Source organism: Trachinotus anak, unplaced genomic scaffold (genome assembly GCF_046630095.1).
Source record: "Trachinotus anak isolate AG129_WGS33_773 ecotype Australia unplaced genomic scaffold, CSIRO_AGI_Tana_v1 ptg000008l, whole genome shotgun sequence".
Taxonomy (NCBI): Eukaryota; Metazoa; Chordata; class Actinopteri; order Carangiformes; family Carangidae; genus Trachinotus; species Trachinotus anak.
Window position 1 is genome coordinate 2,775,255 of NW_027273859.1, and position 18,456 is coordinate 2,793,710.

The 18,456-nt window shown below is 40.1% G+C and overlaps 1 protein-coding gene across 3 annotated transcripts in view; it reads right to left on the bottom strand.

The window, feature by feature from the left end:
* Nucleotides 1–18,456, bottom strand: part of abca2 (ATP-binding cassette, sub-family A (ABC1), member 2) — a 96,342-nt gene that overhangs the window by 41,686 nt on the left and 36,200 nt on the right. For all 3 annotated transcript variants that reach the window (XM_071481854.1, XM_071481853.1, XM_071481852.1), the window contains 6 exons: nucleotides 16,332–16,495; nucleotides 14,127–14,248; nucleotides 11,120–11,233; nucleotides 6,370–6,591; nucleotides 5,815–6,191; nucleotides 895–1,054 (listed from right to left, as the gene is read on the bottom strand). In XM_071481854.1, coding sequence (XP_071337955.1) covers nucleotides 895–1,054; nucleotides 5,815–6,191; nucleotides 6,370–6,591; nucleotides 11,120–11,233; nucleotides 14,127–14,248; nucleotides 16,332–16,495 — 1,159 coding nt within the window. The remainder of the gene's footprint in view (nucleotides 1–894; nucleotides 1,055–5,814; nucleotides 6,192–6,369; nucleotides 6,592–11,119; nucleotides 11,234–14,126; nucleotides 14,249–16,331; nucleotides 16,496–18,456) is intronic.

Sequence of the window (18,456 nt, forward strand, 5' to 3'; positions counted from 1 at the left end):
TTAGTCTTATTGAGTCATTAATGAGGAAACCATTCCGACGATTTGTTCCTTGAACTCACATAATTCATGCTAGGAGTCTCTGTTTCTAGATACAGCATCCATCAGAGTAAACAAAACAGCGCGTGCAGCACTATCATGTGCGCTATGTAACTACTGTTATTGTGTTATTACTGTGTATATTTTTCTTGTGAACAAATCCCATGAGAAGCCCTAAATGCAACACAGAGCTCTTCTCTCTGTCGGTTCTATACCACTGACTTAAGACCAGGTTTTTGTTGGTCAATCATGCAATAATTTTCCACCGCCTCAAGATAGCAATGCGCCAACTTTTATAATGTATATATTATAAGAACAACAAGAACAACATGCCCATGGGTATTCAGACGGGCGCAAGTATACTTGCTATTTAAACATAGTGGGCAGTGGAGAGCAAGATGACAACTGTGTCGGTCTGAAACTAGCAAAGACACCTGTGTTGTGCTTTGCACCAGGTGTAAGATAGAGCCCTTGGTCTTCATTGTCAAATGAAAGCTTCGATAGAATGTAAGATGCAGTTGAAAGCTCTTGTAAAAAGCTAGTAAGTGGAATTTGGGATGAAATTATTTTGTCTGGAAAATATTTTTGAATTGCACCGTGTGAAAGCAGTTGCTCACAATGATGAACAAACAGAGACTTTTTATGCTGCAATTCCCCTTAGCTTTATAGAGCCCTGAGTTTTACAGCTCTAATAAACTCACTGCAGGTTCCACTACCTGCCAGGCACCAAATGGCAGACACATTAAATTAACCATAGATTTTGGAAATCTTCAGCATGAAACAGGGTGAAAGAGTCAGTGAGAATAATGTGAACAACCCTGCTCATACACCCAACCAAAATCAGAGCTGTGTACTTGCCTTCTGAATCACTTTATCCACTTGAGAGCCAATGGGGGAGTAGAGGATCTTGGGATTTGTAGTCATCAAGTGAACCAGTAAGCCCAGATTTCTTTGTTCTTTGTTGGTGAATCCCAAAGAACTCATATTCCCCTGCTTCAAAGCCTCTGGCTCAATGATCCTGCAACAAACAAGAGGTGTAGATTAAAGGCAATTAACTGAACTGCCCAGTCACAGTAATTAGGAGTTTGATCTGCAGTGTGTACTGTGTGTCTATCTGTCACAGGTGGTTGAAATGAATAAAAATGAAACCAAAGAAATCTCCCCACAAATCAGGCCTCAAGCTTACTGTGTTTGTATCTCACTGCTCCAAATACAGTTTTTACTCCAAACAAGCACAGCTGCAACGACTGTATTATCTGACAATGAATTCATCTTATGAGTTTTCAATGTTTAATCTAATATTGAATGCAAATATGCACACTGAATAACACGAAATATAGTTAATAAAAAGCAGTCTATTTAGAGAATAATTCCAGCCAATTACAACTTGGGTCTTATGTTTTGTAGTTTTAACAAATGTTCAATCTGTTGGAATTACCAAGGTAAGAAACACTAATTCATGCATTCTCTGAGGAAATTGTCGTGGGATTGCTGGATTTTGAAAAAGCATATGGTAAACTGCGTTGCTGACTACTAAAAATGAAGTTATTTCATTTTGATCATTGTATATACTCACAATCACCATTTTGTATTTTGGACTACATTGTGAAAATCTCAATTACAGAGAACGTCTGTATGTGTGTGTGTGTGTGTGTGTGTGTGTAGCATGAATGATTCTAAATCAACCTACTGTCCTCCGAAATGATTTAAACATGATACTGTGTCTGTCTGGTTGTGTGTGTCTAGTCAGCTAGAAGCACCAACTGAAATAAACTACTGTTGACATGTGTATTAATCCATGTGTCTTGTATGTAGTGTGGGAACAGTATGTAGCAGGACTTTGACAGAAATGTCCTTCAAGTGTTTAATTAACACTGCAGACATTAGAGAATTTGTCTAATCAACTAGTCTGAATCAGCTGTTTGTGTCCATCTGCATTAAGAGGTTACCATCTTAAGTGCTTAGTTGCAACTGAGTGACATGGATTCAGCTGAGACACCTCTCAAACTCTGGTTTACCAGTCAAAGACCATGCCTCTTACTGCTAAAGTATCATATTGTGTGGAAGGGGTGGCTACATTGAATGTAGTGATATGAAGTATGTGGTGGCAGAAATTTGGGAGACACAGCGACTTAAAAAAGGGTAATATCTGTGATCTCTGAAAATCTACTGGGGCCAGTTGTACAAAACACCTTAAGTTTTTGACTGAAGATTTCCTTAAAATGTTCACTTAGGTATCTAAGGTTTTGTCCTTATCTTGATCTTATACTTAAGGAATCACTTAAAGTCAGTTCAGCCATTGCACAGAAGACCTTAGCAAAGAGTCTTCCTCTACCAGAAGAACCTGATGAGGAATTGATTTTGCACTATAGATTTGAATTAGCAGTCAGTTTATGATTTCAGACCATCTAGAGCTGGATCCCTCTACTCTCTGCAGCTGTGCTCTCCCAGCTCTTCTGCAGTTAATGTTTGCTCTGTGGTTTTCTGCTACATGATATTTCCAGTCAATTATTGATGAAGTATTTCATGTCCATCGATCAACTGTGTGCTGTGTCATTCACTGATTGTTTGTTATATTCCTCTATGAGGTTTCACCTTTTCCTCCTCTGAACAATTTGATTTTCTCTTTTGTTCTGCCATTTTTTTCTACTGGCCAACTTTGTGAGACAAGAACAGGTGAGATGATAACAATTAGTCTCCATGGAAACTGTAGACACTTTCATTGCTGTAAATACCTTAATGTTTTTCCTTAGCTAAGGAAACCCTTTAAGAGATTCTGTTCAACACCCTTAAGTGACTCCCTCAGCAAAGGAAAAATTCACCTTAAGTGTCATGCATAAGTAGAAAACTGTGTGTGTGTGTGTGTGTGTGTGTGTGTGTGTGTGTGTGTGTGTGTGTGTGTGTGTGTGTGTGTGTGTGTTGTACAAAGCACCTTAAGTTACGTTAGGTAAGTATGGGGCCAGTTGCACAAAGTACCTTAAGTTTTCTATTTAAGTATGACACTCAAGGTTGAGTTTGTCCTTAGCTGAGAGAGTTACTTGAGGTTGTTGCACAGAATAACTTAAAAGGTTTAAAAGATGTTAAGTTATTTGCAGCACGATTCAAATGATGTGCTGGTAGAGAGGAAGCAAGTCCTCGTAGCTTGTACTTTTTTTTTTTTGCAAAGTACAAGTGTGTTTTTGTCATTTTTAACAACAAACCCTGGATCACCAGCAACATCAAGACCTTCCTCAACCAGAAAAAGGAGGCCCTCAGGGCTGGAGACAGGGAGAAGTGTGTGCAACATGAGCTGAAGAAGAAGGTGAAGGAGGACTAAGCAGAGAGGAAGCTGCAGCACAACAACTCTAGGTGTGGACCTGGACAGTAAACTTGATTGGTCCTTGACCAAAGATGCCATCTACAAGAAGCAGCAGAGTTGGCTCTTTTTCCTCAGGAAGCTCAGGTCCTCTGACGTTTGCAGTGAAATGCTGCATATGTTTTTAAAAAAGCTGCGTCTGTGCTTGGGGTGCTCTGTAAGATGCAGCCATCTTGGACAATACCAACCATCCTCACCGCAACATCCTTGCAGGCCAGAGAAGCAGCTACAGCAGCAGCCAACGTCTCATCTCTCTGCGCTGCAGGACTGAGAGGTTCCCACTGACATCAGATTGTTCAACACCTCAGACAAAGGCAGTGGATCATGACTCAGACTCAGTGTCAATTTAACTAAATACATGAATAAGCTACTGGATAATTGTGACTTTCTCTATAGGGATAAATAAAGTATTTCTTATCTTATTTCTTATCTTATCAATAAAAGGAATTTTACAGTGGTAAAATACTACAGTTTGCATAAAGCCCGTTTGTTTGCTGGCACCAATGCTCACTTGTTATCATCTCACCTTTATGTCTCACAGAGTTGGCCAGAAGAAAAAAATGGCAGAAGAAAAGAAGGCAAGAAAACCAAATTGATGTGAAATACTTCACCAATAAGATCCTGTAGCATAAAACAACAGAATAATCATTAACTGCAAAGGGACTGAAGAGCACAGCTGTGGAAAGTACAGAATCAGTTCGTTGTCATTGAAGTTGTCCATTGGGTTATTCCAGTCACGGAAAAAACTCAGCCATCTCGCAGTTAAGAGACAGAGGTACCCTCAGTTTTTTTCCTTAGTTTGGTTGTTAAGGTCTTCTGTGCAATGGCTTAACTGACTTTAAGTGATTCCTTAAGTATAAGACCAAGATAAGGAGAAAATCTTAAATACTTAAAAGTGAACATTTTAAAGAAACCTTAAGGAGAACACTTAAAGGTGTTTTGTACCACAGTTCTTATTTCAGGGAAATCTTAAGTTGGACTTTAAGGAAAATCTGAAATGTCAGGGAGAATTCCTTGTTTCACAGGAAAATTGTGTGCACAGCTATATTGCAGCAGGTGAAAAGTGGGTCTATAAGATGTGCATGATATTTACAGGATATTTAAAGGACAGTGTAGGTAATAATTTTACCCTTTGTCTTTGTTTTCTATTGTTTAATGCTGCAATAATTAGTGTTTTGACCATCTTGGGGCAGAATTCCAGACAAACTAAAAATCACACATTGATATGATACCTCTCCATAAAGAAGACCAATTGGTGCTCTTTTTAGATGTGCTTTAGATATTAGTGCCTGGATGTAATGAAACTTTTTACAGCTCAACCAGAATAAAAATGAAATTTTAATCAAAGGTTCTATGGACACCTAACCACCTCTAAACCCTGCCTAACCAGCACTTACTACACACTTACTTTTACCTGATCCCCCAGCACTTATTGGATAGCTGTAGTACTTAGAACTTACACCAGAACGTACTCCCACTGCACTTAAGCTTTGGTGTGTTGTCCCTCACCTGTAAGTTGCTTCTGCCAAATGAGTAACTGTTATGTAAAGCCCAGAAAGAGAAACCCAGCCAGCAAAATTTTAACAGTCGACAAGTGGCCAGTCTGGGCACGTCGAATCGATATAGTCTGGGCGGTGAGGTACAGCTAGTATGGACTAATAGTTCTGGAAATGGTCTGTAAATAATTTAACTGTTTATATTTCAACTGTCTTATTATCATCTTGTTAGTCATCTGTAAATCACTTTGGATTGCGTTAACCTGAATGAAAGGTACTGTATAAATAAAGTCTGATGATTAACTTGATACGGCTAACATGTTAGCAAACAGTTGCATATTAACACATGGTATGGAGTTGTGCTTGAATCCACCTGATCAATGTAAAAAGAGAAAAATATGAGGCTCTTCAGCTACTAAATCCTTCACTATGTTCACCACCTAGTCACTAACTTTGTCTGTTGTTTGGTACTGAGAGGGTAGTGCACAGTGGGGCTGGGGTTAGTTGAATGCTGGAAAACAAAAACAATAAGCTGAAAGAGGGTAAAATGCTCCATACAGCTGAGAGGAACTGTGAATTTGTCTTGCAGTTCTTTGTGTAGGCTGCAAGTGAACCTTTTCACATTACACAGAGTCCTTATCCACTGTTCAAGTAAAAATACAGACTGATGAAGCTTTAAAACCTTAACAAATCATTTGATTTTGTCCCTTTGGATGTACTTTTAGCAGTGTCATAGGTCCCAAATGTTAATTAGGTGACTAAAACTTTATTCTCATCCACAGGGATAAAGGTCATCATCACAAAATCACAAGCAAAGTTGTAATAAGCAGGAATCTTCCTTTAAATCGAAAAGATACTTTTCTGTTCTTTGGTTCATTTTCTACACTACAAAAAAAAAAAAAATCTCATGATTTTTGTCTCACCCACCTGTTGTTCCCACAGAGAATCGGCTGCAGTCCAGCCCATAGTTGTACAAATGCTGAAAACTGAGAATGAGGATTGTCTGCTTCCTCCTTCCCATTCCCTCCTCTTGGTCTTCCCCCTCCCTCTGATCCTTTCTCCCCCTCCTCTCTGGGGATGTCAGTCGTGTTGGGGCCCCAGGTCGTGGAGTTAAGGGGCCAGGTCATGTTTGTGGAGGAGGCTGGAGATCGACCAGTACAGGCTCCTTTGGGCAGCAGGCGGGCCAGGCCAGAGAGCAGGTCCACATCCTTGAGAAGCCTCTCCACATCAGCCAGGTCCTTCAATAAAGCCCCAAGATGGGACTGAGAGAGAGGAACCCAAGAGTTGGGTTTCTCCAGATGAAGCTGATGAGATGAGGGTGAAGAAGAACAAAAAATATATGATATCTCTGGACTTTGGGGTTCCACAAGTACTCAAATATTTGCCATAGAAAACAAAACAAACATCAGTACTGTATAATTACTGTTAAATCAGTTATTTTTCTTTGTAGCAGTTGATTTGTAGCAAATGTTTCTTCCATACCTTCTCAGTGACACTTTGTGTGTTGATCTGCTCTCTCAGCTCCAGGCTCATTTGTCTGAAGCGCTCTGACCTTTGACCCTCTCCTCCGCTGCACAATGCATTGCGATAGGCCTGCAACACTGGTTGCTGATTCTCAGGCACCAAAAGGATATTACTGAGCTCACTGACTCCGCCCTCTCCACAGGTGAGGGTCTCCAGCATGGCTCCAGTTAAGAGGATCCCCTGTGGAGGACAGAACCAGGTTGAAAAGCCTGCTCTCATAGACAGGGGTGAGACATGAACAACCTTAGATATGGGAATGACAGAGCATATTTTACTTACTTAAAGACAGTCACAGTGTTGCACTATCATAAGAAAAGGTAAGAGTATACTGAACCTATTTCTGTTTCTCTATCTTGTTTGTTGGTATTGAGATAAACGAATTTTATGATTTCTACAACTGCTGGAGAAGGACTGAATTATTCAGTATTATTAATGCTCTTCAGAAACCTGCAATTAGTCAATAAATTAATTCAAGAAGGTATCCACATTGTGCCCACTGTGTGTATTATTGTGCATGGTTTTAGAGAGGTGTGAAGGAAATGCAAGTGAAAATGAGAGTGGTTCTGCCAGAGCTGACATAAGGATAGGCCTTACTGAGGGTAAGGGCTCGACTCTGACACCGAGCTGTGCAAGTGTATGTTGGGTATGATAACTTGAAACATGCATATTGACACTGCAAATGTAAGTCGCGCGAGATGTAGTCTGGCTGTTCATCGCTCCACACTGCTCAAGAAGCGATTGTGGCCCTTTGCTCTCTTTTAATGACACATTGAGCTGATCTTTATAATAACCTCATGAATTTATAGCTGTGCCCAGCTCCGTTCTCTCTGTCTCCTTTGCCTAACGACACCATTATGTTAACATCTTCATAAGCACTTCATTCTTTTCTTATGAAGATTTTGTCAAATTCCCTTTGATATCACTGCCATTTTGGCTGGCTGACAAAACACAAACACAACAAGTAGATAATTTACAGTAGCAGGAGAGAAGCAACAGCCATTAACTGATATAAAGCTTATAAAGCTATAGCTTAATTAGATTAAGTTTCGCTTAAGAAGCAGATCTCCAGTGCTTTGCTATCAGTGTGGAAACTTGGAGCTAACAAACAAGATGCAGCATGGTTACAAATGTAAACATGTGTTATTCTGCTGAATGTTAGAAGTAAAGAAACATGTTTGACACATTCGCCGTTTTAAATGAACATGAGAAAAGTAGCTGCTCACTTGGTCAGCCACAGCTGAGCCACACACATTTGCACTAGGCTAAAGTGTGTGGGATCTCCTCCAGCTCTCCTCCAGTCGTGGCCCTGCAGGAATTGACTCTGACTCAAACTTTGGGGACCTAGGCGGCCCAAACAGACCACCTCTTGATTATCAGAGTGTGGCTGTTCATTACACTGTAATACTGTAATACTGTTCATTGAATTGTTGGGGAATTTGGCTCTGAGATGATGTGTGTTGCTTGACTATTATTTTGTGTGTTCAGCTTATGTAAACCTGGATAGTGAGGGTTGGTACGAGGTATCATATCCTCTGTGGGGCTTTGCTGGTTTCCTTATCTTTTGTCAGACTAAGACTCTGACTGGCATCCCAACTTCAGCAAACCAATACAAACATATAGCACTGACCATTCATGCCACATGTTTATCACAGCCATCAGTTCATGCTTCATTGAGAAATTTCAATCAGCCAGGTTATTTTCTATTCTGTATTACTCTTCAGTCGACTGATCAGTTAAGGAACAGGAGCTAAGCTACTGCACCTACCTCCAGAATGGCAAACCAGTAAACCAGCTCATCCAGATTGTTGCCCTGGACCATGCTCATAGCCAGGGCTGCCAGGGGTGCCATTCTGGGTGGACTGTTGAAGTTTGGGTGAGGAGGTCCTAAAAAAACATCTTGTTAGCTTTAGGTGTGACGGTGCTGCCGTTATGCTGGGTGTGAACAATGGTGTGACCACCAGACTCCAGGCATCAATCTGGTGAGTGGGTCATTGTCTAGAGATAGCTGCTGTGTCAAACATGTTCCTCAGCTGAAGGACATCAAGCAAACACTATGTGCCATCCACGTAGTGTTTGCTTGATGAAAACGTAATTGGTCATGGACCCATTTGCATACATACAAACATAAATATTTTATAAATTCATAATTCCATCAAATACTGTCACAACATAATTTAAGTTGTATGTTTTTTGAGTAATTAAAATTACTAAAATATTCTTTGTTTTTCTTCTCATTAAGTTTAGACAAACCCTGGCCCTAGGCTACAAAAGTTCATGGATGAGGCTGGGGCTGGAAATACCTGGCAGGGTGTCCAGCTCACCAGGACCAGTGCTGATGATGACAACTTCACGAGTTATGGAGCATTTCTGTCCAGCACTCTGGACATTTCTGTCCAGATTCAAAGTCCACTGTGAGGACTTTGAATCTGTGGAGGCAGCTAGACAAGAGTGGCTTGACCTAACTGTTCTTGTTGTCCTTCACTACTGGCACCTCAATTACCACAAATTAGTCTGGGGACAAAGTTTGTATGGAGCTACAGTAAGCCATGAAAGAGTTCCATTTATGAAAGAATCTTGCTAAGGTGCCTTTTACAGGGAATCTAATCTTCTCTATCTTAAGAAAATACATGACATCCTTAAGCCACACAGAAATAGATGGAGCCATAGGAGATTTCTGTAAAAAGTAAAATATACTGTCTTGCCAAAAGAGAGATATGAAAGAAATCCCAGAACCTCTCAAAATCATGAAATAATCACTTAAGAATCTGTGTAATCCCAGACAAAAGAAAAATATCTGACTCTAATTACAAGAGGAAGCATTACATCTGCCACACTGGTCTACAATAGAATATATGATTAGATTTTTTCAAGTCAAAAGGTCATCCCATGCCTGGTCGGCAAGGAGGGAAAGGAAACATGGAAAATGAGAGGAGGTGACAAAGGTGCCATTTTTGTAGCGGTCTCTATATAGCTAAATGCCTCGACTCTGCCACAATGTGTCAGTGGCCTCAGTGAGTGATGGGAGAAACAAGTGATTCTTCACTAACGGCAGCAATGTGGAGGCTGACATAAACTTAAAATGACCTCTAAATAAATAAATTAACAGCACCACATGTTTTCTTATTTGCATAAAATGACAATTGACGGAGGTTCAGTGGCCAGTGCAAAAGATAAAGGGGAAAAGGACGACCCTGCCTGGTACAATGTGATAATGTAAAATAACTACATTGCGTGTCATTGGTGGGAAAGCTGGCCTGGGGAGAGGTGTATAGAAGTCGAATCCATGATATAAATCGGTTCTCCATTTCAAACTTGTTAAGTACTGCAAAAAGATAATTCCATGCGACATGATCAAATGACTTTTCTGCATCAAGCGCACTAACAACTTCATGGGTTAGAAGAATGTTTGTAGAAAACCACATTCAAGAATGTTGTAAAACAGCTGACGCCTTTTAATGAAACAGTTTTGTTCCTCCGATTTAATACCTGGGCATAGAGGATGAGTTGCTAAGGCTTTAGCCAAAACTTTAACGTCCACATTCAACAGAGAATGAGGTCTATAAGAGGCAGATGATCTAGGGTCCTTGCCTCTCTTTAAGAGAAGGGTAATGGATGCCTGAGTTAAGGTTGGGGGCAATGAGCCATGTTCCAGTGATTTGATATACACCTAGATAAGACAGGGAGCTAGTTTCATGAATTTTCTTTTCAAGCTCAGGACTCTGGAATCTGTCTGGGCCAGGTGCTTTATTACTTTGTATGTTTTTAACAGAGAATAGAATTTCTTCTAAACTTAGAGGTGCATTAAGCCAATTAGCAGTAACAGTAGGGGCCTGCCATGTCCAACAAAGATTCAAATTCATACAAGGAAAAATAAAAAGTCTAAAAACAGCTGGAAACAAGCGTACTGGTCGAATCCTTAATTTGAGGAATCGATCAAGAGGTAGCCTGTCGTTTCAACTGATGGCCTCAACCTGACACCATATTTATAATAATTGCCGGGTTTGGGATTAGGCATCAGATGGGCTCCTGTGGCTCCTCCTCGAGTGTGAAATTGGCAGCAGATGAGGAGGCAGGGTCATCGTACAGGACACCAGTAATCTGAATATTCTGACAGCGAGCTCAAGACTCCAAATCCTCACATTTATTTTACAGCCTGACCAGTTCTTTAGATAAATGTTCCACATTGGTCTGAAGAGTAACAATATCATCAGTGGAAGTAGACAAACTCTGTTCCATCTCTGTTATTATGTACATGTCTCTGTTATAAGATTATTGCCTAAAGCAGCTTGCAGCTCTGTTTTAAATATTGCTGCAATATCGTCACGAAGAGCAGAGAGAAGTTCAACTGTGGTTGCAGCGTCACCTGTAGTGAGAGGCAGCATGTCTGTAGCCTCTGGCAGTGAAATAGAGCCACTGTAGGGTGAGGAGGGTTCATTAGCAACAGGCTGCAGGTGTGCCTGAGAGGGGATACATCCTTTATCAATCTTAGGCAGCATTTTAGTAATGCAAAACCAAAGTAATTATGTGAAATTAAAGTTAAATAAAACTTAAATCGTAATAGGGAAACAAAATGTGCCAACTGACAACGAAAGAAAGTAGACTGTTCAAGAGCTCTCCCACGTGCAACGTACCTCTCCACTTTAAAGCTGCCACCAAAGTGGACCTTGGGTGTTTTGATCTGTGTCTGGGTGTGGGTATATGAACTTACCTCCAGATGAAGAACTTTATCTCCAGGTGTCTGTCTGGTGTCTTCTGCTCCCTGAATCCAACTTTGTGTCCCTCCTCCATCTTTGAGAGATGTACCAAAAATAAGACTGTACACCTACAGAGTACACACACAAATTCAAAAGGTTTATGTTGTGTTTTGACCCTGAAGTATGCTATGCTACTTCACCTGGATGTGCATGGGTGGAAGTACTTCACACGATGGGGAATCTTCCGTTTATGAACTTTACTTAACTTCAGCAGATGGATATAAAACACACGCACGATTTAAGCACGATTTTCACAAGATTTAGGGAGTTAAGCTGGGTTGAGGACTCTAGCTCAGGCACAAAACAGCAAGCTAGCGCTGTTCATGCAATGAGCTGTGAGCACCATTTAACCTCAACACTAACTAACTCTCATGGAAAATCTTGTTTGGTTTTCACGCATGTTCGCCTCATGCTGGCTGACCAATCAATGTGCCACTGTTAGCACCAGTAACATTCAGCAAAGAATGAGAGGCAGTCCTGTCTATTGAACTGCTTTACAATATCTCATAGTTGACTGCGTGTGTTATCTTCTAAGAATGAACCCAAATGCAGAACACAGACTCAATGTTTAGATGATCAAATAAGGATTTTATTGCCAAAGGCTTTAGAAGTGGTGGTGAATGGGGGAGTGAGAGCTCCTGCAAGCGAAGGTGCAGGGCAAAGGAGGGGGCTGAGCTGAGCGGGGAATGAGGGCAAAGGGGCTTGCAAGCGAGGCAGGAGATTTAGGAAGCTGGAGGCTGATGAAGATGAGCAGGTTTTGAGATGGTGAGCTGAGTGGTGAGCGTGGCGGGCGGAGACAGGTAAGCAGGGGCATGATCCTGGGAAACAAGTTCAAACAAATAGACCAGGAGATAAAATTAGTTGGCACTGTACTAAGTAGTAATAAACGCAGTACTGAATTAACTGAAGCAATGATCTGGCGAAGAGTGGACAAAGAAGTGGCTTTAAATACTGCTGGCATAGGATTTAGCGAGGAGCATCATGCCCATAGCAAAGACAGAGACACACCTGACATGGAGACATGACTCAGTCAGCACGCGAAATTAGGCTTTGATTGATCAAACTGGTTAAGTAATCAAAAATTTTGCAATACAGCACATTTTTCATAGTGAAGTATTTGTTTAAAAGCTATCAAATCTGAGTCACAGACTGTTAAAAATCAGAATGAAAAAGATTCAAAATGTTTAAAATTGAGGACATAGAGATAATTTTTTTAGCATTTACAGCCAGCTGTCCTAACTTGCTAAATGTGTGATCAGGCTTCGTAAAAACCTCAGAAAATATTTCTTTGAAAAAATTATGTAAAACTTCCACTGCATTAATATTCGTTGGTCTCCGTTATGTTTAATTTTTAGGTTTTGAAAAACTAAGGACATTCAGCTCACAAGCCAAGCCAAGAGTCTAGGGGTAAAGATGCTGACTATGAAGTACAAGGTCATGTGTTCAAATCCAGAAGCATGTGCTGAGAGATGTCACACTGTGTGCTTGTACCCTGTTCATCACCACTTACACCTGATCATGATGATTCTGCCCTGATTCTGCACCAGAGCCATTGTCAGTGTGTGACCATATTCCAGCTGGTTGAAGAATGTAGAGTGAAACCCAACAAAATGTATGAATGGAGGTTTCATTTTAGAGAGGTTTATACATTTGGGCCTTTATGAATTAACTTATTTCAGAGCACAGGAGCTTGGCACAGGTCTATAGCTCAATATGAAACTTGGTTATTCTTGATATCAAGACTGTAGTGTGCCACTGGATTGGCAATGGCACATCCTCTAATGTACCCTCTCCTTCTACTGCAAAGCACAGTTTGTGACCAGATTTCAACCTGAAGCAGGCCAGGAAATACCCTTAGTGCACCCCATGAAAATGCTACTGTGGATGTGGATTTCTGCTGAGGCAGCAGATGGTAGGGTCAGAATTTGGCATCAGCGGCATGAATCCATGGACCTAACTTGCTTTGCATCAGCAGTCCAGGCTGGTGGTGATGGTGTAATTGTGTATGGGATGTTTTCTTGGCACACTTTGGCCCCTTATACCAATCAATCATGGTTTGAATGCCACAGTCTATCTGACTATTGTAGCTGACCATGTTCATCACTTTCTAGCTAAAGTTTACCATCTTCTAATGGCCACTTCCAACAGGATAATGGTCCAAGTCACAAAGTAAAAGTCGTCTCAAACTGGTCTCGTGAATGACAGTGAGTTCAGTGAACTTCAGTGCCCCCCCCCCAAGCATCTGAGCTGACACCAGTGGCAGTATGAAAGTGCAGCTGACAGATCTGCAGAAATTATGTGATGCAGTCACAACCTACTGTACCCACTGTTATTAAGTGGGTCATTTCTTTCCTGGTTTCAGCCAAATAAAATGCACAGTTTTGAAATTTAATGCTGACTCAAACTAAAAACTCTATTCCAAGTTTGCCAGCTGACAAAGTTACGACAGAGAACCTGCATGGCAGACAGACACATCAGGGAATGAAGAAAGAAATATTTTCACCTTTTAAATATCAAGAACACAGGACTGTTTTTAAATCGAATGTCCATTTCAGTGGATGTTGAGTGTAGATATTGAGATTCTTTGGGCTCCATTTTAACAGTTTAAAGTGAGTAGCAAAAAAAAATTTATTTTTATTTAAAAACGGTCACTGTACCAGACTTGATTCAACAGGGCTCTGCATTAGTCTCTTAATTAATCAGGGGAGTGTTTACTTTTTAAATTCACAGCGTTTTCTATTGAGACACACTGCTACCTGTTGTTTAAGTAGTAACAGATGAAATGACGACTATTCTATGACAACAAATGGGGAACAAGTAGGCAAACAGAAGCAGAAACATTAATCTGGTCCAATAAGATAAATATTATGCAAACGCTGCACCTTTGCATGGACTGAAGAGAATAAAACTGAGCAGAACAGGCAGTAAAGTGAGTATGTATTTAAAGAAGAACTGATTCACCTCTCTGACGCTGACTGGGATGTTGAGCAGGAAGCTGGTTGTGGCGTTGGACAGGGAAAGGTTCTTGACCAGGAACTGATGGAAAGCCGACTGGCTCTTGAGCACACTGGCCAGTGTGAAGCCTGTTTCCACACCAAAACAAACACTTGAAGGACATTTCTGTCAAAGTCCTGCTACATACTGTTCCCACACTACATACAAGACACATGGATTAATACACATGTCAACAGTAGTTTATTTCAGTTGGTGCTTCTAGCTGACTAGACACACACAACCAGACAGACACAGTATCATGTTTAAATCATTTCAGAGGACGTTAGGTTGATTTAGAATTATTCATGCCACACACACACACACACACACACACACACACACACACACACAATTATTAAAAGTCCATCCTTCTGTTAGTGGGTGCATTTTCTATTCACTGAAACAAGAGCTCTGATCAGCTTCCAAGCAAATGTAAGAGTGGTCAGTCTGACTTGTGCACAACTGACTCAGTGAAGTGTAGGTTCATGTTAAGTGTTAAGGCAGATTATACACTGTTGATTAGTACGTTCTAAGATTCAGTCTTTCTGCATTAGTTTCTGTGATAACACATCAGACATAATACTCTGTAATACTCTTACAGTCAAAGATTCAAGGTCACTGTCTTTCTGTTTGTGATGATTTTGAAGTAACAGTTAAAGTATATTTCACATTTTTTTCAAGTCTAGTTTAATATTATTGTCATGTCTATATCCAGGTATATTGAAATACCTTGGTGTTGCTGTAATCATTGTTCCTTTCCATACTGGCCAGGAGGAGATGCCCTCCTAACACAGGACACACGTACACTCTAATTTTTAGCTGAAGGGAATGTAAGGTGTCAGCAGTGTGAGACAGACAAATGAATGTTTGTTTGTGTTTCTGTGTACAGTGGTTTGTGTTTTTACAGAGAATAAGGACTGTGGCTCTCTTACACTGGAGTCAGGAAGGAAGGCTTCTTCATGTAACAGGATTATTAAGGCGACCAATAATGATTTCAGTTTTACATATGGTCATGTGAGGATGTAAAATCACAAATCTGCCCAGGTCAATAGAAGCAGAAAAAGGCAGAGTATCTTAGCGTGGAATGATCTCTGTTTTGCTTTATGGTCAGGGTATGTCCTTAGGTGGAGGATTAGAGGGCGGTTCGACTGAGGTTTTCTTCACATTTATTGAATTTTTAATTTTGCTGTTAATAATCATTTCTGCTGTTCCAGTTTTAAAAAAAAGTCATGTACCTTTACTTGTAGTGAAGTAATAAACAGAAAATCCTGGATCATGACAAACAATTAAGTATTTGGTTGCTAAAACAAGAAAATGTATTTCTGTAAAGTATGCTCTGTTTCACATCTCTAAACCATCCATTATGTTAGAAGTACATTTAAGACTTTTTAGCATCAGTTAACATAGTAATGCAACCTCCCCTGACCTATGGTGACCCATAACACAACACCCTTCTCTCCCCAGGTTTGCTGAGCTGCATCTTCAAAGAACAATAATTCCAGCTTGAATCTTACCTCTACTGCTTGCAGGAGAAGCTGTACCCAACCTCAGAATTAAGAAGCTGTGGCATTTTCTTTGCTGGCAGTGATTTTCTTCTGTAACGTGCGGCCTGAAGCTAAAATGTGCCCACATGACTGACAGGTGCACCAGCTCTCCACTGTCTCTCATCTGCATGGTTAATTGCATCACTTAAAACTGCAGCAGGAATCAATACCAGCTCTACTTACTTTGAATTTTCAGGGCACAGGCGGCAGTCTGTATGAAGGAATTAATGAATGAATAATTGCCCAGCCCTACTGCAAAGTCATTAAACCTACCAGATATGTTTCTCCCACCCAGTCCCAACTTGAAAATTAGAGAAACATGATACAGTGAACTAGTGCTACACAGAGGTAGCTTGCTCTTTGTAGGAAATGCTGGGTCTCTCTCTAATATAATGTAAGGTCTTGACCTTACCCTGTAAAGTGCCTTGAGATAATTTATGTTATGATTGAATTGTTTATTTCCTGTCCTGCTCGCATTTCAACAATGCCAGTTCCTGTCAGACAGCAGACTTTCACCCCAGCCGAGCCAAACACTTTAGCAGGTGATTTCACTGATGCATCTGGAGAAACCTGGAAGACAAAGTCATCACTTCAACATATCAGATAAAAGCATGGCCATATGTTAGACCTTGGCTGCTGCTGAAGTTGTAGTCCGATGGCAAAGAGGTGGCGCTGAGACTGTCCAGGTGCTGCTGCAGGGTCTCCAGCTCTTGACCCAAACCGGGCCTGTCAGACGTGAAGAGTCGATTCTGTTCAACCACCTCGCTGATCCGCTCCAGCAGCTGGGTCACACTAACAGACATTTAGACATTACAGTTTGCATTGAGAAATAGTTTCACACAAGGAAGAACACAAAGTAGCAAGAAAGAGTTTTTCATAGAAAATCTTCATATAATAAGACCAAAGTAATGGAGAGAGGGATAGGGCAAAAAGAGCAAGGAAGTGAGAGAAGTGGTAGGAGGAAGGAAGGGTAGAAAGAGTAAGGGCTGAGACGTGAGAAGAAATCAGGATCATATTTATCAAAAGCCTCAGAATTCCTTCTATAGGAACCAGCTGAAAGTTAAACAAGGACTAAAGCCAGTCATTAGCATAAAGACTGGAAACAGAAGGCAGCAACTAGTCTGACTCTGTGTAAAGGTCACAAACTCCACTTACAAGCAGCACCAGAGCTCACAACATGTTATTTCTCATTTGTTTTGTACAAAATGCTTCAAAATGCTACACTGTGCAGTTACAGTTTGTTACTTTTAGTTTCTACTGTTTTCAGTCTTAGTGTTAAGCTGCTGACAGTAGCTTCATAGTTAATGCACAGACATGTGAGTGGTTTTAATCTCCTCATCTAAGAATATTTCCCAAAAGGTCAAATTTACGCATGAATGAAACAGTATCTTATTAAATACACCTCTGCACATGATTCTGTGTCCCCACAGTTGATGCTCTTGAATAGGTCTTCTTAGAAATTAAAGACTAATATTTATTCAAAATGTTAAGTAGCTAAGATAAAATAGGCTCTGTCTTATAAAAATAAACATTATTAAATTTAAATAACCCTTTTACTGTATGGCTTGTGTTATCTAATTCCATCTGTGGGATGTTTTAGGTTATGAATGAACATTATTTTAACACTACACTGGCAAAAAAAAAAAAAAAAAAGAAAGTAAATGAGCACAAAATGTGAAATTATTATTTTAAAAAATTAACAGTATCTAAAATAGCTACTAATTTCAGTAAACTGGGTGAAACCTTGTTTGCAGTATCCATTGCCCTCCTTTAAAATTGTTGGACTTATGAGGGGCAGGGAAATATTGAAATGGATGCTGCAGCATTAGAGATGTTGTTGTTTTATTCCATACTTCTCCTTTAGCATGGCGTCTGCATTATTCACAATGTAACTCTAGCTGATGCAGGCAGCTAATGCAGCCTAGCTTCTCGCCTCAAGCACTGATGAGGAAGGGGGCTGCAGATAAAGCTCTGGTAAGATCAATTATTCCTAAACCAAAGTTTGACTCATCACCAGAGGTGGAATTAGTCCAATTTCTAACTTAAAATTTACAGCAAGCATTCATTATCCAGACTGACCTTTCTAAAGGTTTATATTAGTATGAATATTACATTATTGGATTATTATCATTTATGCATTAACATATAAGTAGCACTTAAATGCATTTTCATTTTAACAACTAAATATAATGTCAGGCATTTTCATCTGTGACAGAGTAGTCTGGAGCTCTCCTAAATATCAGAGCAGATAGGAGTCATTTCCTTTGCACTAAAATACTTCTCTTCTCTGCCTAAAAGCAGAATCAAATTTGCACCACCAGGAGAATCTTTGGTCAATTTAATTTATAATTTTTAATTTTAATTCAAGTGTTTCCAGGGGACACTAAAAAGTGATCAAGCTGGGTGGTATGCACTTGTTGTTCAATGATTTGCAACATTTGAAGTTAGAAGCACTAGACAACGAGTGCGCATGGGCATATTATAAAACATGTATTATAAATTTAATACAAAAATTCAAATTGTTTTTTTTTTTTGTCAATTTGCCTGCATTTTCTTAAGTTGCAGCGCCTTAATCTCTCAGGGCCACCGTAGATTTCCTACTCTAAGACACTTGATGAATATGGGACCAGAGCACATGTTAATGCAATTGCAATAATGCAATTAGCATCAGCAGTCTGTTGTGTCTTTGAATATACTTAACTGCACATGTTTTTCATGTTGACACCAGTGTGTACTAATCCTCGCAGAGCGCA